General features: G+C 40.8%; 1 protein-coding gene across 1 annotated transcript in view; it reads left to right on the top strand.

Annotated features, from left to right (window-relative positions):
* The first annotated feature begins 974 nt into the window (after positions 1 to 974).
* Positions 975 to 25,863, top strand: part of PROX1 (prospero homeobox 1) — a 78,011-nt gene continuing 53,122 nt past the window's right edge. Inside the window, exons 1-3 of the mRNA XM_060246883.1 lie at positions 975 to 1,537; positions 10,284 to 12,077; positions 22,824 to 22,935. Of these exons, the coding sequence (XP_060102866.1) occupies positions 10,351 to 12,077; positions 22,824 to 22,935 (1,839 nt within the window). The 5' untranslated portion in view covers positions 975 to 1,537; positions 10,284 to 10,350. The remainder of the gene's footprint in view (positions 1,538 to 10,283; positions 12,078 to 22,823; positions 22,936 to 25,863) is intronic.

Genomic DNA, 25,863 nt, shown 5'->3' with positions numbered 1-25,863 from the left:
TTTTTTAAGAAGTTTGCGAAGAGACCCGCCTAATTTACTTTAAACCGGTAGTCTGCGTGTTCTCCGCATATAGGAAGAGGCAGCATTGAAATGATTGGGTTTAGGGCTACTGAAAAGTATATATGTGTATATACATCGTAATGTCCTCTGGTCATTTAAAACGCCCCTGATTCCATAGTTTCAGGCTGCCAAGGATTACTAGCCTTTCCGTAGCCATTCAGAATAACGAGTGGTGGGACGGAAGGAGGGCACCTTGGCTTCATTCACTGTAGTCTGCCCAGTGCCATTCTACCCCCACCCCCTTGCCAAAGCATGCCGTTCAATCCACCATGACGCTAAATCCCAGTACAAGCAGTCAATGGAAAGGAATGGACTTTAAATGGTTGGGATTAACTGCTTTATGGATCGGGATGGCAGTTGTGTGGTTACACAGTTATTTAAAGGAAATGAAAAGTCCCACCACGTCAGATCTTGGTGCCTCAGGATGTGGTACGATTTGAAGGTATCTTGGTCTATTGTTCCTACGTTGAAAAGCACCGTTCTTTAGCTGCGCTACTAGTTTGCGCCCGTTTGCGGGCTGCGCGCATTGAGCAGCTCAAGTTCTAGGCTGCATTAGCAAATACATTTACTAAGAATACACAAGACATCTCTCTCCCCACCCCGCCTAGCTCTTAACGATTAGGTAGAGAACCAAGTTTGGGGGTCAGGCACACCTTTTTGGGGGGATGCGCTAGAAATATCCCCCAAGATCTTTAGGTACAAAAAGTGATCAAACCGGCAAGGCTGAACTCCGGACAGGGCGCAGCTGCCTGCCCAATACCCCCTCTCCTACTCCCCCCCCCCGCCCCCCAGTTTGGTGATAAAAGTCTCCTTCCCGGCAGCAACGATGGACTGAGGGGGGGTGGAGAAAAAGGAGGGGGTGGGGAGTGCGTGAGGGAGACAGACCAGTTTCTCCTCCTCTTCTCTTTCTCTCTCTCTTTCCTCCCAAGTTCACTGTCCCCCTTGAATCCGAAGGAGCCTCCCGATTGGGCGCTGGGCCTGGCGCACGTCACTCAGAGCGTGACGTGTAGTCTTCCTGTTTCCTTCAGCTGTGTCTTAAAGTAAATCTTGTTGTGGTGCGGAGCCCTCAGCTGAACGAGGCTGCTCCGCTGCCTGCAGAAATAATAGACAATTAGAGCCAGGGAGAGGGGAGAGAGGCGCAGAACAGCTCCTTCCTCCCACCCCGCCCCCGTCACTCGCCTGTCTTCTGCTTTATCTCTTTCTAGCTCTTCCCTCTCTCTTCTTCTCCTTCTTCTCCTTCTCCCGTGCACACTCACTCCGGCTCCCTCGCACACGCACCCTGGCACGCTCACTTTCACCCTCCCTTGGCCAATTACAGTATTCATCAGCCGCAAGATAGCCGGGGCGCCTGTGTTATTTGTGGGAGCGTGTGTGTGCGCGCGCGCGTTTTCCCTCTCTCTGACTCTCCCTCTCCTTCTATCTAACCAGCAGGGGGAAAATAAGAGAGGGGGCTCAGTGTCATCGCCTTTGCAACTGAGTAAGTACCGCTCACCCTTCACTTCTCTTCTTTCTTCGTTCTCAGGGCGCCGGGCTGGGCAGGAGGGGATGGTTTTCAGCTCGGACAAGGGATCAAGTTGGACGCGGGGTGCTACTTTCTTGTTGAGGATTTTTGTTTTTAAACCAACACTCTCGCCGGCTTGTTATCGTTGTTGTTAAAAAGAGTTAGTGCAATGAAGAACGCCGTTCCGTTCATCCAATGAAACCCATAACGGTTTTGACTCCAGTGCCTCACTAGAGCCGTCACATTGGTTGGAAAGCACAGGGTTGGGGAGTGTGTGTACGCGGTGGGGGTTGTTTCTTGTCCCTTGCTTGCTGTGCCTCGCTCCCTGCCTTCCTAGCCCCCCCCCCTCGATTTTTTTTTTTTTATTATTATTGAAGATCTGGGGGGAATGGTTCAGCTTTGTGTGAGCGTAGTCCTGAGATTCCTTGCTCTCTCTTTCTTTGCTCTGCCCCCTCCCTTCCCGGTTCCCTCTAACTCCTGGGCTGCTCCTTCTTCTTTGTCCTGTTTATTAATCGCTGCCTTTCTTTCTGTCTCCTTCGATTTGCTTATCGTTTGCATGCCCCTGACTTCTCCTTAAAAAAAAAAAATACACGGAAGAGGCTAAACCTGAAGTGAGAGGAGTCCGGAGTGCTCAGACGGGTTCTTTCTCTAGTCCAAGAGTGGGATAAATTGCGGCGGCGGCGGGGGGCGGGGGGGAGGAGGATGTGGAAATGGACTGAATGTTGTTCAATGAGTGGGACTGAAAGGATGAATTGGAAGTTTAAGGATCAAGTAGTTAGATTTAGGCTGCAATCCTAAATGCGTTTTTTCTTGCTTTGGGATTGGGTTCTGCTGAAATGATAGGAGTTTAGTGGAAGGACCGGGGCGGGGGAGGGGGGGGCGGTGTTGAACGACTTTCTCCGAAGAGTAGGTGCCTGTGTGCATAGAAGAACCCGCATTTTTGGGGAGCTGTTGAAGTTGATGTAAGCCTCCTTCAGTTTGCAGTGTGCGTTTGAAAGAAGCAAAGCGAGTTTGTGTGCGTGTGCGCTAGAAAATGCTTCCTTCGGGATGGAAACGAGTCGTCCTTGCTAGGCTTCTGTGCCACAAACGGCTTACTTTTGGCCACCTCATTGACTTGTAAGTAGAGTGCTTGTGGCGGTGGGTCTTGGCGAGAGGCGTGCGTGTGCTTAAAGGTTAGGTTTGGCGCGGGGGGGGGGGAGGGGGAGCGGTGTGTGTGAGATCCTGCCACAGAGAAGCCTCGTGCTGGGATACTTATTCTTTTAAGGTTTCCTGGCTACTTGGTGGGGATTATCTCCACTTCGTGCACAAACTCAATATGACAAAGCTGTTCTTTCCCGAAGCGACGGTCTTGCTCTTCTGCTACAGACAGTGGCTGTCGGACAGCTCTCTCTCTCTCTCTCTCTCTCTCTCTCATGCTCTGTATGCTTACATTTTGGTGTGGGGGGTGTGTGTATAGGGAGTTAGTTGCTAAGAAAAGTGTCCACTAGAATGGGAGACTGTACCATTTTAAAAAAGCGAGAGAGAATGGCATGGCAGGTGGGAATGATGGAGGGGGCGACGGGTGTCTGACGATCTTGGCATAAGGAAGAGAGAGAGAGAGAGTAGCCAGTTGTAAAGCAGCGATCGAGCAGCAGTTTTGACTATAAAGCAGTTGTAACAGCCCCCGGTGGCCTCTTCTAACAAGAGCGGTGGAAGGGGTGGGGGAGATTCATGCGCTTCTCTTTCTTTGCCTCTGCTTTGGCAAAGCTATTGAAATTGTACAAGGGGAGTCTGGCTCCAAGTGCGCATGGGCAGTGCCAGACAGGTGTGTTGTGTCAAGAAAGACAGGTGCAAGTTTCCCCCTCTCCCTCTGTTGATCCTCAGCACCGCGACTGTTTATGAATTTATGGTGCTTTGTTAGGAAAGGAGATGGCCTTGCTTAAGGAAGAGAACTGAGAAGTCTTCTGCCTGCTTTGTTGGATTACCTTGGAAGCATGGGAGGCTGTGGAGCATATTCAAGTCTAGAGGAGTTCTTCAGTCTGGGTTCTAGAGTGAGCAGGGAGGAGAACTAAAAATTCAACTCTGGCATTCCTGTTTTGTAAACTTAACCTGTGCCTCTCATCTTCCAAATTATTTAGAGATGTATAAAAATCAACTAATAATAGGTCTTAAGGAAAGCGCTTAAGGCATCCTTCATTAAACGCAGCCCTTTTTAAATATAGAAAACCCATGTAGGGCTTTTTCCAGCCCAGTTTTTTGCATTTTTACTTGATAGTAAGAGTTCAATAGGATTACTTCCAAGAAGATGCCCATATAAATTACCAACTAAATCCATAATCCTGTGCACCTGGGAGAAAGTATCGTTAAATTTTGTATGGCCTACTTCTTTGTAGATATCCTATAAATGTCATATCCTGGATATCCTCTTTCTGTTAAAATCACATTATGGATAGTTCACCATGAGAACCTGGATAAGGCAGGAATGTGCAACCTCTTCTATGGAAACAGAATGTAGTTTTAAGTATTGGAAGAAAAAATGTGGACCATCACACTCTTCCCCTCCTTGGAAGACAAATGTAGGCATTTAATTTTGCGCACCTTCAGTATGTCTTTAGTGCACATCTCCAAAGCTTGTAGACTATATTTGGTATGTATGTATAGAGGATGCAAGTCTACACATACATATGCGAATCTGTCATTTGTTCTAGAGAATGTTGCCTACTAGGTTAATGGTGGATATGTGAAATGCAGCCGTTTAACTATTAGATTAAAAATTAAAAACATTGTTTGGTGCTTCCTTCACCTTGAAGGCTCTGACAAATTTTGAAATTCATCTAGTTGCTTGTAAATCAATTTACATGCAGTCACATGCTCTTTGTGTCTTATATTTTCATTTTATTTGCTAATGTGCCACCAAACAGTTTGTAGTTTCCAACTCACGAGGCCTCTAACTGATAAAAGTGCTTAATAGTACTTCAAGCTCAAATGCTTTATGGAATTACCTCCTATATTTAAAAATAAAACAACTCATACCTTCCTGTTTTTTGATTAGTTACTGCATATCAGAAAACATTCTTAAAACAATATTCTACATACATAACTTTGCTATCGTTGCAGATTGAAAGGAGGCCTCTCTGTTAGCATTGTGGTCAACATTAAACCAGCATTTTTTCCAGCTTGCCAGTTTATCATTTCTGTAGCACCTACAGATAATGACAGATATCTTAATTGTGCCCCATTGCAGAATGGTAGAGTGATTTTTGTAAGCAGGTTCTGTGGATGATTTTTGTGCATAGTTGGATATGGAGACTCCATATCTTTTACGGGATGAGTGACAACTAAAGTAATCTTAATTAAATTTACAATGAGGTCTGAGATTTCAAGTGTGGATTTTGTTGGTGTGTTCTTTTTTGATGATATATTATGCCTTGCTGGGAAGAATGTCCTTTTCTCAAACATCTTTGCAGGATGTATAATGTACACTGTAATTTTCAGATAGGAGAGGGTCCCCCCCCCCAACCGAATATTCTGAAGCCAGAAAACTGATAAGATGCTGAGTAATTCCTTTTAGTCATCAAGACACTTTGTACCTTGTATATTATGTAGGAGTGAGGATGCTAAGTACCTCACAGGAGCTTTTTAATACCTTGCCAGATTGGTCCCTGCATGCCCATGATGCTAAATAGTGATCAAATTTATTTCTTTAACTGGAGATTGGCATATTTATTGATAGGCTTTAATGTTTATAATTTCTATATTTAAATGATGCCTCTGCAGAAAACAAAGATTAATAATCAGTGCTTTTGAAATTGTTAATTACTTCTACTTTTTAAATTCCTTCACAACAATTGCTCCTTTTAAAAAGATAGAAGTCTTTAAAATAACATTGACATTGTCACCACTGGAGAAATGGTAATTCTGCATTTGAGAAATTATCACTTTATACCTCTAAGAAATGCATTAAAGTGATTTTAATTTAAAAGCAGTTCCACGCAGTGCAACATTCTCAGATTTAATAATCCATGTGTACCTATGTGAATGGCTGTTGTCTCACGTCCCCTTGTCCTTTCTACCAAAGCCATGTCCATTTAGAATAGTTTCGTCACATATGAATTTTCTTAAATTGACAGCTACATTTATTTAGCTGTACAAAATGCAAGCTTGTAAAAAGTACAGTAAAGTAAATAACAGCAATTTTGAACTTTGAGAGGTGATTTTCCTATTGCATTTCTCATTGGTCAGTCATTATAACCTGAAGCTTCAATCAAGGACCTCTACCAAGGAACTTTGTTTTGTATTGCTTGATTCAGTTTTTTTAAGTGCAACATTACTTGCCTGCTATTTTAATAGTCTCCATTTTCCTGAATGTTTCTCTTTTAGCCATATAGGAAAACAGTTTAGCAGAAATTAGCAAATATACAAGGTGATTACTTTTTAGGAAGCCTGTGATGTACTATTCGAAGTGTTTCCCTATTCACACATCTAAGGAAACTGATAAAGGAATACCCATACATACACACATACACATCTTCCAAGAAACAAGTTATGAATATCTGCTCCACACTTAGCTTTATATGTATGTCCTGTATTTGCTGCATTGTTACAGGGCCCATAACACCCTCAGTGTGGCAAATCTGCAGTTGAATATATGTGTATAGGTGGGTGGGGGTGATTCTAGATAGGCAAGATATAAGCTGTAGCAGTGGAGATCATTAGAGGAGTACGGTTTCAGTATGGTAGCCGTGCTGGTCAGCAGAAGAGCTAGATTTGAGTCCAGAGCTAGATTCAAGTCCAGTAGCACCTTAGAGATCAATGAGATTTCCAAAATATAAGCTTTCAAGATGAGTATAAAATACTTGATTATATATTCTAGACATAGGAATCCTGAAGAGGTGGCATTCAGCTGGATCCTTTTCAGCACCTTCCAGAAACAGAGTCCTCATCAAGTCCTTCATCTATATTGAAGATTCTAATAATGAAATATACTTGTCTAGGATTAAAAAAGCCAAGACTAACTTTTACAATTTCAAATCTGCAGTTCATCATTACTATAAATATTAACCTAAATGTTAACCAAATCTAGAACTTAAATGATTTTTGGGTTGTTATTCTGAAGATTGTGTGCTTCAGAAAGGAGTATGCTGAAATTGGATCAGTTTTCTCCTTTGAAATGGAAAGGAATAGATATATCACCTATTCATCCTTCCCTCATTTTTCCTCCCATATCCAGTAGGAAAGGCTGTATCATATCAAATGTGTGCATTCTTGCTGACACAAAATCTCACATTCTGCTGGATGCAGTATTCTGCTTCTTTCAGGATGTCAATTCACTTTGGCATTTTTCAAACCAAGAAATTGAGCCAATATCCTTTGAGCACACAGCAGATGCCATCTTGCTATGTCCTCCTTACACAACACATTTCAGACTTTGCAGTCTAAACGTGAATAACAATGGAGGTTTATCCAGCTGAAGAAATGGAACCGATAGAGTTCTCCAGCTGTAGTAAAATATTTATCATCATTCACATTTGAAGACAGAAGTGTGTGGTGTAAGGACAGCAGAGTAATATTGTGTAAGCTGAGTGTGCAGAAGGTCAATGGGAGAAATGGGGTGGAGTTCCAGGAAGAGAGCGGTGAGTAAAGAACTAGAAGGGGGCATCACCTTCTGTCTACTGAGGCAATGTGGATCTTCTTCCTAGTGGCAGAAGTGAAGTAGGAGAGAACGGTTAGTGGGAATGATAACAGGAACATGGAATCCTTGGAAGAAGGACTTTATGATGTCTCAAATCAACTTATTTAGTCAGTGTTTTGCAGATATGCAGGCCTGTCTAAGTTCTGTGCCCTTAGGTAGGATATAGAGAAAGGAGAAAGAAGCTGCAGCTAGGGTAAGAGAGAAAATCTGGGGTGTTCTTTTAGACTTGTACACTATTCAAAGTATACAAAGTTAAACATATGCAGAAATTGTTATCAAATGGTCTGACATGCAGTTTAAAAAGTTTGGCACCATTGCTTATTTAGCGCACACACACTTTTTCCTTTTCCTGCATTTTAATGCTGTTTTCAAAGCTATGCACACACTAGTGTCATAAACCATCAGCTGTATTCCTCACATTCACCTACTGTAACAAAACTTCTCATTTCAATGAGGCTCAGACTGGTAAAGGAGCTGGAGGACAGGATGGATTGTGAAGAGACAATATGGTCCTCAGATTCAGTCTGTTCAAGGGAATTCCACCATTACAGATAGTTGCCTTTTATTTATGCAAGCAGCCATTCAGTTACAGTTTAGGTTTTGGGTTGTTAAATTATTGGGGGTTTTGCCCCATTAAAATGCATGAGATAAATGAGAATAAAATGGTGTCCAGCTACTCCTAAAAACTGTTGCTATGTATTAGACTTGGAAGCAAAACAATGAGAACTTTGTCACCTACTATCAGACTATAAATTATCTGAATGTCATGATTACCCAGATTCATGGTGGATTTGCTACTAGTTGGAGAGCCAGTTTGGTGTAGTGGTTAAGTGTGCGGACTCTTATCTGGGAGAACCGGGTTTGATTCCCCACTCCTCCACTTGCACCTGCTAGCATGGCCTTGGGTCAGCCATAGCTCTGGCAGAGGTTGTCCTTGACAGGGCAGCTGCTGTGAGAGCCCTCTCCAGCCCCACCCACCTCACAGGGTGTCTGTTGTGAGGGAGGAAGGTAAAGGAGATTGTGAGCCGCTCTGAGACTCTTCGGAGTGGAGGGCGGGATATAAATCCAATATCATCTTCTTCATCATTTTCTGTATAAATTATAGAGCTGTCTAAATGGGCCTCCTTTTATCATTACTTCTGATTATCCAATTGTTTTATCTGCCAGACCTTCAGATAAATTGTGTTCTACTGTAGTCTGAGATGAACCTCTTTAACTCTGTTGAACATAGATGGAGACCAAGGTATTTCAGGATGTAGATAGGATGCTTGTTTCTGACAAAGTTATTGGTTTTAATTCAGTGAGATATGCCAGACTGATAGCTGTTTTGTTTTCTATATGTTTAGGGGGAAAGCATGAATTCTAGTTTCGTAGTCTTATTGAAAGGAATGTAACTTTGTCCTTTTTATGAGTACAACTAAACAGAAATATAGGTGAGCATTTTATAGTTTTCAGGAAAAAACAATCTCATGAGAATTCTTTTCACACACCCCAAATAGTTGGGTGAATAGCCTTCAAATGGAAAAAGCGTGGTTTTAATTTTGAAAGACTCTTCTGTTTCTGCTAATGCACTTACAAGCATTTACTATACTCTTGATTGTACAGATTATTTCATGCTGAAATTATGCTTATTTGCATGGATAGTCATTCTTTAGAAACTAGCCACAGATGTAGTTCTAGGGAGCACGTAGATGTTTTTACAGGTGAACCGAAACAGATGGGAGCAGCTCCAGAAAGTCTGTACGCTGCCTTTGGCAAGATACCCTGTTATTGTGAAGATTGTGCTCTGTTAAGCAAACGTGAAGTTTAATATTAGCTAAACATAGTATGGAGAAAAAATTAATTTTAACGTGTTATAGCTTCCAACATGAAGGCACCGGAAGAAGTCTGTAATATCTCCTGTGCAATGTGACTTTAGCATCACTAGTTAATAAGTCGCAAATGATGTCAAGAGCTTTTTATAAAATGTGAGGGAATGTGCTTTTTTTTTTAAAAAAAAATCTATATTCCTGAGAAACAGACAGTTCCTATAAAATAAACCTTTTCTCACACAGTTGGTTGATGATACTTTTTATCTCAATATTTTTCTTTCAGTCTTGAAAGTGTGTGTCAGAAACAAGGTTTTGTGTATCCAAAATGCAGCATATAAGAATGGTGCAACTAGTCACCTGAGATATTATTTTTGGAAGCAGTTCTAAAACAACAGTGTCAAAGTACCAAAAATCTTTTTTCCTGCTTATACAAATACTTGATACCATAGTTTGGGAAAAGTTAAAATACTCCAGTAGTTGAGAGTAACAGATTTTTTTTCCCTTTTCCCTCTCTTAAGAAAGTATGTCGGGGAATTTAAAATGGTACAATGTTGACTGTTTGTATGAGACTGAGATATTACAAATATAGAATAATTCTCATATACCAGTGATGTATGAACCTTAAAAAAGCAAAATGTTTTTTCCTTCCCCAAACAATTAGTTTTTGGATTTTTTTCCCTGAGACCTTGGACAATCCAAGGTTCCTGTATATTCATGATATGAAATGATAAATGTAAACCCCTGTAAAATCAAGTTAAATTCCTTATTCCGAGTTTAAAGCTATGTTTATGCCTTTTTCAAAGAAGGTGAATTCATTTCAGCCCAGATTTTATATGGATATCTTGCTTTAACAATAAAGACTATTTCATCTTCTTCTGTAATGTCTATCTCAATGCCCTAAATTTAATCAATTGCTTGTCAAAGTCTGTGTTATTCTAATCTACTATTTCTTCTGAAGATAAACAGTATCATTTTAGGCATTTGTGCAAGAGAATCATATTACTGGTGCTTAAGCAGTTTTTCCTCTCTCTTTTTAAAAATCTTAATCCATCTTAAACCAGTGGAGCAGAAATATTTAAAAATGTTTCATTTCAAGCAGAGTGCATAATAAATTGCAATAATTGTAATGTGCCATAAATCCCAGAGCCTATGCATTTTGCATTTGATTCAGGATTGAGGTCAGGAAATTTGGAGAAATTTAAAGAAAATGATTCATCAGTCCTTTTGTTCTGTTGGCCAGGGTCCCAGGATTCTTGAGCTGTGCCCAGCTGACAAGCTTTTGAAGATGGCACAATAACAGTTCAGTGATGCCTGACCATGACAGCACAGCCCTCTTAAGCAGGCAAACCAAGAGAAGAAGAGTTGACATTGGAGTGAAAAGGACGGTAGGGACAGCATCTGCATTTTTTGCAAAGGCAAGAGCTTCGTTTCTTAGTGCCATGAATCCCCAAGGTTCAGAGCAGGATGTTGAGTATTCAGTGGTGCAGCATGCAGATGGGGAGAAGTCAAATGTGCTCCGCAAGCTGCTAAAGAGGGCAAACTCATATGAAGATGCCATGATGCCTTTTCCAGGAGCAACCATAATTTCCCAGCTGCTGAAAAATAACATGAACAAAAATGGTGGCACCGAGCCCAGTTTTCAAGCCAGTGGTCTCTCCAGCACAGGCTCAGAAGTACATCAGGAGGATGTGTGCAGCAACTCTTCAAGAGACAGCCCCCAGGAGTGTCTTTCCCCTTTTGGCAGGCCTACGATAAGCCAGTTTGATATGGATCGGTTATGCGATGAGCACCTGAGAGCTAAGCGTGCCCGGGTTGAGAATATCATTCGGGGGATGAGCCATTCCCCAAGTGTAGCATTAAGGGGCAATGAAAATGAAAGAGAGATGGCCCCACAATCTGTGAGTCCCCGAGAAAGTTACAGAGAAAATAAACGCAAGCAAAAGCTGCCTCAGCAGCAGCAGCAGAGTTTCCAGCAGCTGGTTTCAGCGAGGAAAGAACAGAAGCGAGAGGAGCGCAGACAGCTGAAACAGCAGCTGGAGGACATGCAGAAACAGCTGCGCCAGCTGCAAGAAAAGTTCTACCAAATCTATGACAGCACAGATTCTGAAAATGATGAAGATACTGGTAACCTGTCTGAAGACAGTCTGCGTTCAGAAATGCTGGATGCCAGAGCAAGAGATTCTGTGGGCAGGTCAGATAATGAAATGTGTGAATTAGATCCAGGGCAATTCATTGATCGTGCAAGGGCTCTGATCAGGGAACAGGAGATAGCAGAAAACAAACCCAGAAAAGATGGCCCAAAAGATAAAGAGCACGGGCCAATCTCTTTTCACCCTGAAGGCAAACATCTGGCTGAGACGTTGAAGCAGGAACTGAACACCGCTATGTCTCAGGTTGTGGACACAGTGGTTAAGGTTTTCTCTTCTAAACCTGCCCGCCAACTTCCTCAGGTCTTCCCACCTCTTCAGATCCCCCAAGCAAGATTTGCCGTGAATGGGGAAAACCACAACTTCCACACAGCCAACCAGCGGCTCCAGTGTTTTGGTGATGTCATCATTCCAAACCCACTAGACACCTTTGGCAATGTGCCACTGCCTAATTCCACAGACCAAACAGAAGCACTGCCCCTAGTTGTCCGCAAAAATTCATCTGACCAGTCTGCCTCTGCTCCCCCACCTGGTAGCCATCATGCTGCTCTCCATCAGTCTCCGCTGTCTGCGACCACAGGCTTCACTTCATCTTCCTTCCGCCACCCATTTCCGCTTCCTCTTATGGCATACCCATTTCAGAATCCCTTAGGTGCTCCTTCTGCCTCCTTTCCAGGGAAAGACAGAGCTTCCCCAGAATCCTTAGATTTAACAAGGGAAACCACAAGTCTGAGGACCAAGATGTCATCGCACCATATGAACCATCATCCTTGTTCGCCAGCACATCCACCCAGCAGCGCTGAAAGCCTCTCTATATCTCTCATCAAGTCTGAGTGTGGTGATCTACAAGATATTTCGGAAATCTCACCTTACTCGGGGAGTGCAATATCCTTTTCAGTACAAAGCCTATATCTTGCATGATTCATTTTCTTTTGCTTGGTAACAGATTACCTGGCGGGTGGGGTGGGGTGGGGTGGGGTGAGGAATGTTATATACCTAATATCTATTGTTTCTGTAGCTGCTGTTGCCGTCTAATGGTGTCTAAAGCTAATATTTAAATCCTGTACTAAACAGTGAACATTCACTGGTAGCTCAAATCTGTTCTTTTCCTGACTGATTTTTAGGAAATACTATATGAGGATTGCTAAACTCTAGGTGGGGCCGGGAGATATCCTAGAATTACAACTGATATCCAGAGTACAGAAATCAATCCACCTGGAGAAAGTGGCTGCTTTGGAGGGTGGGCTTTATGTTATTGTGCCCCATTGAGGTCCTTCCCCGCCCCAAATTTCCCAGCCCAGAGTTGGTAACACTATACTGTACTCAGATTCTCTTCTGATTCCACGCTGCCACAAAAGCATTTTATTTTAATCCTGACAGAAAGGGTAAAGTCTAGAATCCTAGATATGAGGCTTATAAATCTGAGGAGGAAAAATTACCTCATTGTCACTTTAAAAACAGAGAAATTTCTGGGGCATAAATCAGTTCTAGCTTGGGGAGGGCCAAAAGAGTATCCCTGCCTTCCAGAGTTTTGCTTCTGACCCACAAAGCTTTGGTCATGATCCCTGAGGTAGGTTCTCTCTTTAAAGCAAACATCTTTCCTACTCAGACCATAGCCCACCAACCTGCTTTCAAAACTGAGTAGAGCTGCCAACCTTCAGATGAGGCCCAGAAGATATCTTGGAATTACAAGTAATCTCCAGAATGCAGAGATTAGTTCCCTTGGAGAATATGGCTGCTTTGGAGAGTGGAATCTATACATTATACTGCACTGAGATCTTTCTCCAAATGCTGCCCTCCTCATGCTCCACCCCTGAATCTCCAGGAATTTTCCAGCTTGTCATTGGCAGCCCTAGAAATTGACAGGCTTGGTTGTTTCAGATGCAGCATTTGATAAAAAGTGTGACTTCACAGCAAGATTTTAAGACTTTGATCCACCTCTGGAGGCACCTTACTCTGACAGGTAGGTATAGTGAAGGGTAAACATTTGAGGGCATGCTGTGGTACCAGGAGACAGTGATTCTACTTTTATTCTGGTTTTACTGGCAGATCAGTCCTGCTCTGCTCTGGGCCTAGCTAACCTTCAAATGTAGCTATTGGTTTAGTAGCTGCTGGCTTCTGATAGATCAGATGTCTTAAAAAGAATATTCTGATCATGTGAACTCCATAAAACAGCTATGAACCTGTGAGTTAAATAAGCTTCAGTACTTGATAACAGAACTCTTTACCTAGCTATGCTTCGTGGGAGACCTCTCAGCATCCCTGTTTTTTGCTCGCTATTGCCACAGGCACCAGCATAAGGAAACTGGGAGGGGAGAGAGAATGGAGCACAAGCTGGCACGCTGACATCACTTCCAGTTTTAACTTCCAATGGACATTCTAGCATTTACAAAAAACTCTATGGTAAAACTGTAAAGTTTTGTAAGTGCTAGAGTGTCTAAAGGATCACTTTTGTTTTTTTTACCAGAAGTGATCTCACATACCAGTGTGTCAGGCCTCACTCCCAAATTTCTCCGAGGAGTTGCTGACTGCAGCCTGGTAAACCCGTTGGGTTACATGAAATGTTCAATTCTAATGTATTTAAATAGCATCTATGCTGGAAAAGAAGTCACCAGGACCACGTAGGTCCATGATTTCAGCCTGGTAATAACTGCTTGACTTTCCTGAAGAGGAAAAACAATATCATTTTCTTTTGTTTAAAAAAAGCTCCATAATGCCACTATTGTGATATTTTTCCAGCATCTGTCCCATTGACAGCAATATAATGACACTTGTAAGGATAGTGCAGGCTATTTTTACAAGTTTTTGTGGCCACCAAAACACAGATACTTTTTACAGAGTTTCTGTTTGTACACATGGAACCTATGCAAATAGCATCCTTTGTGGTCAACAGGTATAATATACTGAACATGCAGAGTCTAGGTGTGGGGCATACCACTGTGCTCCTGCTTTCCCAGACATGTTCTGTGTCCAAGCACTGATTGTGCAGGTTTTCTGTAGGTTTTCAAAATAATCACACCAGGTTTGAATTGAAGCAATGCCATTGGTGCTTTCTTCTCAAATAACAAGTTGTAGGCTGCAAAATCTCCATTTATTTCTCAAGCGGGTAAATGAACAGACACACACACACACACAAAATAAATACAGGTACTGATGTATTTAAGCTGCATCAAGTCCTCCCCCCACCCCGAGTCCTGTTCTCCGCTCTTGTGCAGCTGCTGGGTATGCATGGTTAACCTCTGCTCAGCCATACACAGAAATCTTTTGTCCTAACATACAAAAAGCAAATCATTTGGCAAAGCTTGAGAGTACAATTAGATATAAGACTTCAGCTGAATTAATCTTATAGGGCATTGCTTTCTTCTACCATTCTTTCTTTTTTAAAGGAAAGAAATAACACCCACAATTTTAAAGCTTTAAATAACGTTTTGCTTTTGGTAAAAGAAACGGTGTTCCTTTTACAATTAAAAAAGATGCATATATTTTCATAATGACTTTAAGTAATTTACATCTCAGTCCTATGCATGTTAATGTATGGTAAGTTTTATTGAGTTTTATTTCCTTAAAAGTTAGTTTTAATTCTACACATTTAAAATTCATCTTGCTCCTATGGTCAATTGTGTTTTATAATTAATGTATTTTTATTTTATTTTATTTATTTACATTAGACTTTTATCCTGCCCTCTCTGCAAGCGGTAAAAACCACGCAAGAGCTTGCCAATATTCAGTAAAAGTAAACCATTATTTTCTGTTCAGTGAATCCATTTCAGAATCACACCAAAAGGAACCAAATACTATAGTTGGCCTTACCAATTTATTTATTAGGTCCTGCTTATTTCAGTGAGACTGTCCCCACATTTTATTTTCACAGTTCTGCGACATAGATTAGACTCACCCAAGGTCATTAAGTAAGCTTCATGGCTGAATGGGATTTGAACCCAGTTCTTCCTAGCTGTAGTCCAACACTCCAGCCACAATACTACACTTGGAAAGGAAGTAATCATACCTGAATAAGTATTTCCATTAGGTTTGCCAGCTTCAGGTTGGGAAGTACCTGGAGATTTTGGGGATGGAGCCTGAGGAGGGTGGAGTTCAAGTTGGGGAGGACCTTCAGTGGGGTATAATGCCATTGAGTTCACCTTCCAAAATGCCCATTTTCTCCAGCTGAACTGATCTCTTTTGCCTGTAATCAGTTGTAATAGCATGGCATCTCCAGCCATCACCCCCATCCTTGAACAGTTAGTAAAGTTATTGTTCCAGTGCTCTCCTCACCAAATATAGTAGAGGTGAAGTAAAATATCACAAGAATATAGAATTCTGTGAGGTAAATTAAACTAAAAGTGAGTGATTTGCAGACCATGGATTTGAATCCAGATCTCCCAGATTCTAATCCAGGATCTATAACCCCAAGCAAGATCTCTGTCCAAGCAACTGAGGCACTAGCAGCATTGCTGGACCCAGTAATGCAATGAATCCAGTGGGCATGGCTTATGCCCATTCACATTTCCCAGACCTGAGCAGTCACCCACAGTGTCTAAGGTGATTCCTGGAGATGATGGCACTGCAGGGGCTTGGCTTGTTTTGAGTGTGTCTGATTCTGTCCTAGGAGTGCACTCCTTATCCTCTCCCCTTCTGTTTGTCGTCATACTGGCATCTTCACAGGTAGATGCTGCATTTGTTGATGCTAGGGCCAAAAAAAGGTTGCCTAGCCCTGTTTGCTACACAGTGCTGGCCTTATGTACTTCTAACTTAGTTTATTCTATTTTGTTTTCTTTAAAGGCTAAATAATAACTTATACAAGAAACTTGCTTACTCCAGGTACTGTGCTATTGATATGGGTTGATCTGGCATAGAGAATCTTTTAGCTTGGTAATTCATATTTAACATTGTGTAACAAGAAGTGTCATCTTTGTTTGACATCTTTGGCGGGGCTATGAGGTATGAGCTTCTGCTGACCTCTGGCATTTGCAGTAGCTTCAACGACTTTGTTAATAGCCTCTTAACAGTTATGAAGAGCATGGGTTATGGAGACAGAACCTATTTCTGATTTGGCAGAGTTGAATTTTTAAAGGCAGTACTGGGGCAAATGTTTTGAGCAGTGTGAAGGAAAGAACATTTTCTGTTGAAGTACTGTATAGATGGAACAAAAATATGTAGAACATAGATTTCAGCATTTTTTTTAGTCCTTTCCCTATCTTGTAAATCCCAACAGGTTTTGGAACTAAAGAGTCAGTCAACACCTGGTGACTCCTGTGAGTCATTCTCCAGATATATAGAAACATGTCCTGTAGGCAGTTCACAACACAGTCTGCTCTTGGATAATCCAGTGGGCTACAAATTATGTGAGTAAACTATTCACATAGCACTGTTCCATGTAGCACCAGTGGTAGGAATCCTTTAATGGAACTGATCTGAGAATGAGCAATTACCAAGGGAAAAGGCCCCATTGTTGAGTTATAAGTGATCACAGCATGAAAGGCAAGATGGTTTAGTTGCTAGGGAACTAGGGTTACCAGATCCCTCCTGGCAACTAGTGAGGTAGGGGTAAGAACTTCCTGGGGGCAGTAAGGAGGCCCAGCCTAGGTACAGTGATGTATCTGCATCACTTCCCATGTGACCTGGAAGTTACATCATCACTTCCAAGACATTGGGAGACACTCTTGCATTTGGGCAAAAATTCTACAGTAAATTTGGCTTCTACCATAGAGTTTATGCCTAAATACCAGTGTCGTATCTATGTCCCAGAACTGATGTTGTCACTTCTGGGTCACTTGCATGATGATGCTGGATCTCCCTCTTTTCTTGGTAAGTTCCCTCCCATCAGCTAATTGATTGGCAGTGGGGACTTGGGGCCTGGAAATGGGGACTTCTGCTTTCGGATCTGTCAACCCTAAAATTCAATTCACCTCTTCCATACTTTTTCAGTATGAAGTAAGTGATTTAAGAATTGTGGCTTCAGCCTTTTTTTCCTCTTCATCTTTTTTGTGTTTCATATTTATTCTTCTTCAGAGAGACCTTCACCTACATTCTAAAGTAACAGGATCCATAGCTAGATCTGACTTCAGCTAGAATGATAAGCATAACTTCCAACAAACTTGGCTGGCGCTCTTTCAATTTAGTCAGTGGAAGTGGTGCTGAAAATGAGTTGCAAAATCAAAGTTACTTCATAGTAAAATGCAAATGAAGCACGAATTGTTAGTATTACTTTCTGAATCCATAGTTTTATGCACTTCCATCATTGAATAACTTGAGTAGGCAGGACTATATTTTTTGTTTTACTGTTCCTTCTGTTAGGCTCTAGCAGGATAAGCAGGTGATCAATTGCCTCCTTAATACTTCTGGAATAACTGTTGCATAGTATCTCCCATAGCATTTGATCCATAGCTTCCCCTCCTCCAACTTGCACATGTTCTATTTTTAATTCTCATATTCAGCCATTATTATAACATGACAGTTTTGGAGGAGTTGAGTTGCTTGACTTCACCTGCTCCCTGTTAGTGCCTCTTTAGAAATTAACAATTGATGAAATCTTGACTTCAGTATTGGCTGCATTCTCCCTCTATTGCTTCTTTACCACACACATTGTGGCCTGTTTTATAATATCACCAGGTGGTTTAAATTTCCTTTGCTGATAATGAGATGTGGAACACCTTTGATATGATTCCCAGTTGCCTTCCATCCCTGGTATTGGTCAGATCAACACCTCTTTTGGTTTCACCATCATTTATACAAGTTAGCATTTCGAGACAGTTTATTGTGCTTCTATGTACCCTATGGGCACATGTAGAAAAAATGGTGCATGAAGCAGTCTCAGTCTTATTCACCATATTCTTTCTCCAGTCCCTTTGGTGCTGGCTGCAAATATATTTTAAAAGCAATTATATTTCCACGGTGGCCACTACTTCTAGAATATGCAGTCATTTTATTTTCCTGCAGCTGCCCATTTTGTCTGTGCTATCTGGAATTCATCGTTGGGAAAATGAAATGGGAGAGAGGCATGTGAAGGTCTGTTTGTTCTTGACCAGGTTTTTGTTTTTGTTCCTCTTTATTTCACATGGCTGAATATTCATATATAAAGAATGTTCCTTAAGAGCAGCAGTTCTTTCCTTTGGAACAGAAAGCAACATCTGTTTCCTTGGAGAATCTATCCAGGATAAGAACGCAAGACTAGCAGATAACAGCCAAGTTCAGATTTTGGTAGCAAACTAAAGCATAGAACCCTTTCTGTTTTGGGGGGGTGGGGCTTGGTATTGTACTGTGTTGTTTTGCTTTCCAAATACATCTTGCCTTTTTTTGCAAAAGGCATCTAACCATTATCCTCCTTGTTTGAGGGTGAAGGGAGAGAGTTAACGTTTGTATGCTGCATTGAACAAGATGAGAAGATGCACCTGCACCACGAGTTCCTGCCTTGTTATGAATGTATTGTGTATCTTTGCAAACGAAATATGTTTAATCAAATATTTAAGTTTTTATTCAAATTGCAAAAGAAACAGACAGCCAATTGTTTTTCTGCATGATCTTCCTTGTCAGGCACCCTCTTTGCATCTCAAGAAAAATAGCCTTGTTCAGCCTCAGGACATTTGCATAGAGAATACTAAAAACACAACAGTAGATTGTGAGGGAAGAGTGTGTGTGTGTTAGAGTATTAAGATGATATTCGCAGAGGAAGAGTGCCACTTTTTCCCTTCTGAAAGGTAATTTTGTAAAACTCATGAAACTTCTTAAGAACACAGACTTGAAGCAGAATCCCAGTGCCGAAGTCAGGCTGCTTCTGAGGGCAGTCTGGACAAACAGAGCTTTAACAAATTTCAGCATTTTGATCTATTATTCTTTATGAACCAACGTAAAATTATTTAAAACAAATGCGATCCTGTTCTATAGCACATTATTAAATTGAGAGGAGATTAAATTCAGTTTAGTGGTGTCTTTTCAGTCCAGATGAAGATACACAAGCCTGTTTAAACAAATCCTGGGAGTATATTGATGACATTTGGAAGGGTATATTTGGAAAAAAAATTCTGCTCTTCAGAGTCAAACTGCTCTACTATCTTCATTTGACAGAAGTGTAGTGTTTTCAAGCAAGATCATATAAGAGGATGTCAAAGGGCAAGAGACAAAAATAAAAACTTCACAGAACAAAGTTCTTAGGTTTTAAGGTCCAGTAAAATCCAAGAAGCTCAACCCCCTCCCCAAATACCTCGGATTAGAAGGCACAATCTATATTATATATGGAAAGCATAATCTGGAAAATGTACATTGTCTGTTTCCTTCCTTCACCCTCTCACTACTTCCTGTTTCTTACATTTCCCTTTCTCCCGCTGCTGTTTTTAGGAGGGCAGCATTGTGCTTTGTAAATAGACACAACACTCTAATTCTCAGGTTGTTTGAACACTGTTTTAGGTTCAGCTGCAGCATACAAGTTTCTCTGATCTTTTATGTTCCTGAGCAGATGTCTTTCATTAATTTATGGATTTATCATCTTTTCTTTTCTTTTGCCCTCTCTCTTTTATTTATTTTTTTTTACACCTGGCAGCTGGCTCAAGTTTCAGCAGTTATTGTCTATTTTGCATTACACATAGAATTGAATGTCATCTGTCTTCACAAAGCTATGGCAAAGAGAACTGAAGCAAGCCACATGAGCTGCTGGGGCAGAGCCTGTTTGTGTTCTGTTTGCCTTCTCCTTTCTCACTCCTTCTCCCCCCTCCCATTTTACCTCCTTAATATTTATTTGTGCTCATTTTCTTTCCTGGCCTTGAATGGAGCTTAGCTCGTGTTCAGTACAGCTGTATGTTTACTGAATCTATTCCATCATGAGTCATTGTGCGTGTGTAAGTATCCTGGAAACAGCCAGTGCTTTCTTGGAAGAACAGTCGCTTTTCAGCACAAGCACTTAAAGGGAAAATTAACCAACTGGTCAGCTTGGATTTTAGCAAGGGGGTCGTCTCCCTATTGTTTCTTCAGGGTTTGTTAGCTGGTTGCTGTTAGGGATGTTTTTTCAGCACTAACATCATCATTGAAAACTAGTATCAGGAAAGGAAAAACAGAATTTTAAGATTGCACTAAGATTTACAGGTGATGTTTGGGGAAGCAAGAAGAGGGATTGTGAATATGTTAAGTTTGAAATCCTCATGCAATACATGTTATCTTCAGCGCTGATCATTTTCTAGTTATTATTGGATGACACACCCTTTCTTTGCAGATCCTAAATGCAAATGAAATAATTACAGGATCTACTAATGCTACAGTATTAAGTACACTTCCTAGAGAATGAGCCCCAACTATTTCAGGGGGTTATAAGTAAGTATACTTAAAACTGCCATGTAAAGCCTTTTGTAAAGTTTTCAAATAACATATTGTCATTCTACTGAAACCAAGAAATATGCACAACCCAAATAAGTCTTTTGGATAGTGTATTAGTCTTTGAGGATGCCGTGATTTATATTGCCATGAAGTTTTCTAGGCACTCTTAGACCAGTTACTTTCTAACCTACCTCACCAGCTTAGTTTGGGATAAAAAAAGAAGACCTTGGTAGACCACTCTTTGAAAAAAAAGGCAAGATACAAATGCCATTATTGCCAGCATAATTCATCATGGGCTTCTCTTTGCGATGTTTTCTAAATTGAATAAGAAGCACACTAGTGCATCCATTTTCTCATGCAACTCCCATTTGCTTCAGTGGGATCTGCAAAGCAAAGTTCCCAGTAAATTGAAGTTAATATTCCTAGGTTAACCACCTCATAATTATCTATTATGACATACCAGAATTTTCTAAGCAGAACTGTTAAGTGATTGTTGTTGGTAAATTTGTGTGTGCGCATATGTATGGAGACAGGCTTCTGTGACACAACTGCATAACAAAGTGAGTTTTTTGTTTGACAAGTTTTTACTTGTCTCAAACTCTTATTGCTGAGCTATAGGTTGACAGCTTGCTAATATTTTACTTATGCATTTTGACGGATGGCAGTGCTGAGTGTAATGCTCTTTTAGACTTCTGTATCAGAATAAATGGAGGTAACTGGAGGTTCTTCCAACTCTTCTTTTGGCACAAGAAGCATGTCAGTCATAAATTATCTTTCTTGTAATCAAAGTATAACAAGTGGTTTAAAGTGTGCATATATAAATTGGAAGCTTTAAAATGTAATATTTTTCTACAGCTTTTTGAAATCAAAGCCAATCCTCAGCACATTTTCAACATCTTGTAAAGGGTGGGGGAGCAGCCTTTGTTATCTCTTTTCCCATGAAGAAATCCCTAAAATACAGTGCTCTGTATTCTATTAAAGATTGTTATGGTATTACAATATATATATATATATATATATATATATATATATATATATATATATATATATATATATATATATATATATATCCAGCAGCAGTAGGATTTTTTTCTGCTGAATCATAGAATATGACATCTTTCCTCCCTTAAATTTCTACTGTGTTGTTCAGTGAAGGTGCTTCTGTTTCTGGGTCACTTTGAACTTCTTTGACCTTTCTTCCCCACAACACTTGCTATTAAATAAGTGATATATTTGTGTGTGTGTTGATTGTCTTTAAGGGAAACAGCCCGCTAAGAAGCTACTGGGAGCTCTCTTAATTGACCTTGTGGGGGCCACATTGATTTTTGTCATGTGCATCTTCATTTCTGATAAATTATAAAGCCATTCATTTGCTGCAGAAATGGCAGAGCCAGCCTGCTGCACAGATGTGACCAAAACGGCCCTAGCACACAGTACACAAAGGAGTGCCAAGAAGCCAGGGAAAGAAGAAGGGGGGGATCTGCCTAGATGGTTATGGTTAGCTCCACATTCCCTTGGGAACTCTTTTAGTTGTTTCTGTTTATAGATCTGAAAGGTAATGATGTTTGCAGGATAAATAGTCTCCTCACAGGGTAAGTGCCTATGTATTGATTTGTATACCTCCCGTTACTGATTCGTTAGCCCCAAATGCTTGGAGTGTGTGTTTGTGTGTCATGAAGTAAAATATTTTGACAAAGAAGAGAAGTTCTAACCTTTTCTGTTAGAAAAGCCAGTTCTTGAGGCATTGCAGTGTTCAGCAACTGAGATTTTGAAGCTCAAGGTGCAGCTGGTGATATTCAATAAAATCATTCTTAAAATTTGTACTGTTAGCCAAATTTGATATGTGATCCGTGTGTTACTCAGGGGAAAAGAATATGTAGATGGAAATCTTCCAGTAAGAGTTGTCTTTTTGCTGCACATGCATTGTATCTTTGTTTCCTTAGCAACAAGGTGCAAGCAAATTTTAACCTGAAAAAAATTCTGCCACCAACCCCAAGAGCCCAGTGGGAAGCCCAATCCTATGCAGTTTTAGTTGGAAGTAAGTTCACATTCATCACCACAGAGTTGGAAACAACTGATGCTTGCACAGGGGACTACCTTTACCTTTTTTTAAAGTTCACAGTGTTCAATGACAATTGTTCCCAAGTAAGAGCACCTAGGATTGCAAACCCATTTAAGATGTCACTTTGTATATCCAGCTTCACTTGTTCTTAGGTAATTGCAGTTATAAGGAGCTGCAAGCAGAATGCTACTTTGGGCAATCTGGACTTTACTATCCCTGAATAACAAGCATCAGCTTGCAAGCCAAGCATTTTTCCTTAACTACTTTCATCCTACATGCAGGAAGGGTTATCGCCTAATCACTTGAAAAAGGCCAAGCTCATGTTCTTTTATACCCGGTACCCAAGTTCCAATATGCTGAAAACGTACTTCTCAGATGTAAAGGTAGGAAAAACCCTTACTTTTAATCTCTGCTTTGCATGTTTTAACCCTCCTGAATGCTAATTTAAATTTATTTTGCTAATTATTTTGTTGCCAAACTTATTAACTTTTTAATTTTTGCAATTACAGTATCTTCAGATCTGTGTTGTGTTCAATTTTGTGCGCTCTCTCTCTCTCTCTCTCTCTCTCTCTCTCTCGTGTGTATTGGGGTTGATTCTGCTTTCTCTCCCCCCCCCCTTTTCTCTTTTAGCTATATGAGAATATTGGCGGGGGGGATATCACTGCAAATTGTTTAACACAATTGGATGGCACGGTTTTGCATCTGTGAAATTTCTACTGGTGGCATTAGCGTACTATCCAAGAGCATTTTGGAGAGCATTTTCAAAGTGCTCCTTCAATTGTTCCATTGCAGGCGGTTTCCTCATATTCTGCTTACATTAGTGTCCACTGTAGAGCCCCCTTTTTCTTTCCATCAAAAAAGACACGACATTGAAATTCTCCATGCAGTAGCTGCTTAAAAACAAAAGTGATGATTGTCTCTTATTTACAACTTAATTTGTTGTTGATGCAGAGTACACTGAACATAAGGAGGATGAATAAACTGACAGATTCAGGCCACATTATTCAAATGAGGATATGAAAGCTGTCGACATACAGCTGCATCCTCCCTCATTCTACAGAATATTAGGACCTCGAGATTTTTTTTAAAGTAATTGTTCCTTCACACCAACTTGATTTTTTTTGTGTTAATCATCTAAGTTTTTTAAAACATAGTTTGGGTTTCAATTATTATAATGACACACATGGTATCATTTGGTAAGCCTTCTGAAATAAACATCACATTAGTTTAAATTTGCTGTGTTAAATTCTTCTCGTCCTATGTTTTCTGTTCCACCCACACTCAAATTCTCCATAAACTTTACCCATGCTATGGCAAACTGCATCCCATGTTTTCATTTTGTTTCTAGGTAGGACTTCTTCTATGAAACGAACATTGTGGTCACTTTCTTCTAATCTCTTAAGAATTTTGGAAGGTGTATTGTTATTAATTGGCTTTTATTCAATGATACATCAACTCAAGGACCAAGGTGTAATTTATATCAGCCATCACCAGCCCCACTGATTTGATTTTTTTTTTCTTTATTGTGGTCTGTGTTTTGTATGGTACACACAATCACTTTTTCCTCATCTCCCACTAGGCTTTTTGGTAAGCTGGTTTTGCAGGCTTCTGTGGTGGTTTGAAAACTTAAAAGACCTGTTTGACTAGAAGAACAGGGAAAAGTGAATGTGTCAACAACAGGTTGGTCATAGGCTTTTTGAGTCAATGAAAATGATACTCTCTGTACACAGCCTTATGCCTTTCCAGTAACCTGCTGTGAATCATGCAGTGGACCTAGGCTTGCCAACCTCAAGGTGGAGCCTAGAGATCTCCTGGAATTGCAACTGATCTCCAGTCTACAGAGATCAGCTCTCGATGGCATTATATGCCTCTGAGGTTCCTCCCTTCCCAAAACCCATCGCTCCTTAGACTACACCCTCAGCTCTCCAAGAATTTCCCAGCCCAGAGCTGGCAACTCATAAGTGACCCAAGGAAAATCAGTAGTACTCCCTGCAATGCAACAATGTAAAGGATCGCTGTGGATGGGAGCCACTGGTACAGCTTGACCACCGCATGGCTTGAGAAGATTTCATGAGGGTTCTCTACCATTTTTTTTCCTTGGTGGATGCTAATGCAGACAGCTGTACAGAAAAGTCTTAGTATTTAGTGCCTGTTGTCTTTTTTAGCATGTGACAACCGAACTCGGTCTTCTTACAATGTTGCCAAGTTATATGAAATATTTTGATGTTATGCCACCTTATATTTATATAGCATCATTCATCCAGAAGAAGCCCAAAGTGCTTTACAAACAGCCAATATAGGGATCATTCACCCACCACTGAAAGGCAGCCACTTCCGTGGTGGAAGGCAACAGCCATTCGGGGTCAGCAACATCACACACCAGTAGATGTAAATATTAGATACATTCCTCTTTTATTGGGAAAGGGTGGGATTGGATTGGAGGGGGGGTTTCCACCATTATACTTCGGAATGTTTATTTCATGTAACATTTCATGGAGAAACTCAGCTTCCTATTTGGCTTGCTCTGCAAATTTGTCAGACTTGACCATGTGTCTAGAACTGGGTTAACACTTAGGTAAGCTAGAATCCCAATTGTGTGTGCTTGTGTGCCGCATTCTTTGTCTTTATTTGCACTAGGCTTCTTTTTAAAATGTTGGTAGCTGAGAACATCCTGCTCCTCCTCTCTTTTTGAGATAAGGAACTAGTGGTGCAATGCTAAACAGAATTATATCCTTATATCCTTCAATTAAAACCAATAGGTTTAGAAGGGTGTAATTCTGGTTAGGATTGCACTGTAACTGTCATTGTCTACTAGTGGCAAATTAAGAAAGCAGGTAGTCTGGTGGAATGAGAAGCTTAGTGCTGGTTGCACTGCAGAAGAGATGCAATATGTAAGGGGCTGCTTTATAATCAGGAGAAAAACAGACTGCTCAGACTCCTGGTTTATCTAACCTAGTATTGTTCATTCTGACTGGCATTTCAGATGTAGGTCCTGCTTCCTGAGATCTTTTAAAATGGAGATGTCAGGAGTGGAGCTTATATCTCCTGTAGACAAGCCAAGCAAAGAGTTCAAGTGCAGGACAGAATAAAGTGGATGGAAATGAGAGGGAAGATTCAATGCATAGATAAGAGACAGATGGGCACATATATAAATTACATATGAGTGGGTTTTCCCTTTATGTACGAATGCTGGCAGAGGAAAATTATGAAGGAAATATTGGCATCCCATGACATGGTTAGGGTACTTGGCCCTGGAAGCAAAAGGGCATAATGTCATCCACATGCATGTGTGTGAGCGAGGGACAGAATGT

The sequence above is a fragment of the Heteronotia binoei genome, chromosome 1, assembly GCF_032191835.1.
Source record: "Heteronotia binoei isolate CCM8104 ecotype False Entrance Well chromosome 1, APGP_CSIRO_Hbin_v1, whole genome shotgun sequence".
Lineage (NCBI taxonomy): Eukaryota > Metazoa > Chordata > Lepidosauria > Squamata > Gekkonidae > Heteronotia > Heteronotia binoei.
The sequence above is the reverse complement of the archived record's forward strand: the minus strand, read 5'-3'. Positions and strand labels throughout refer to the sequence as shown.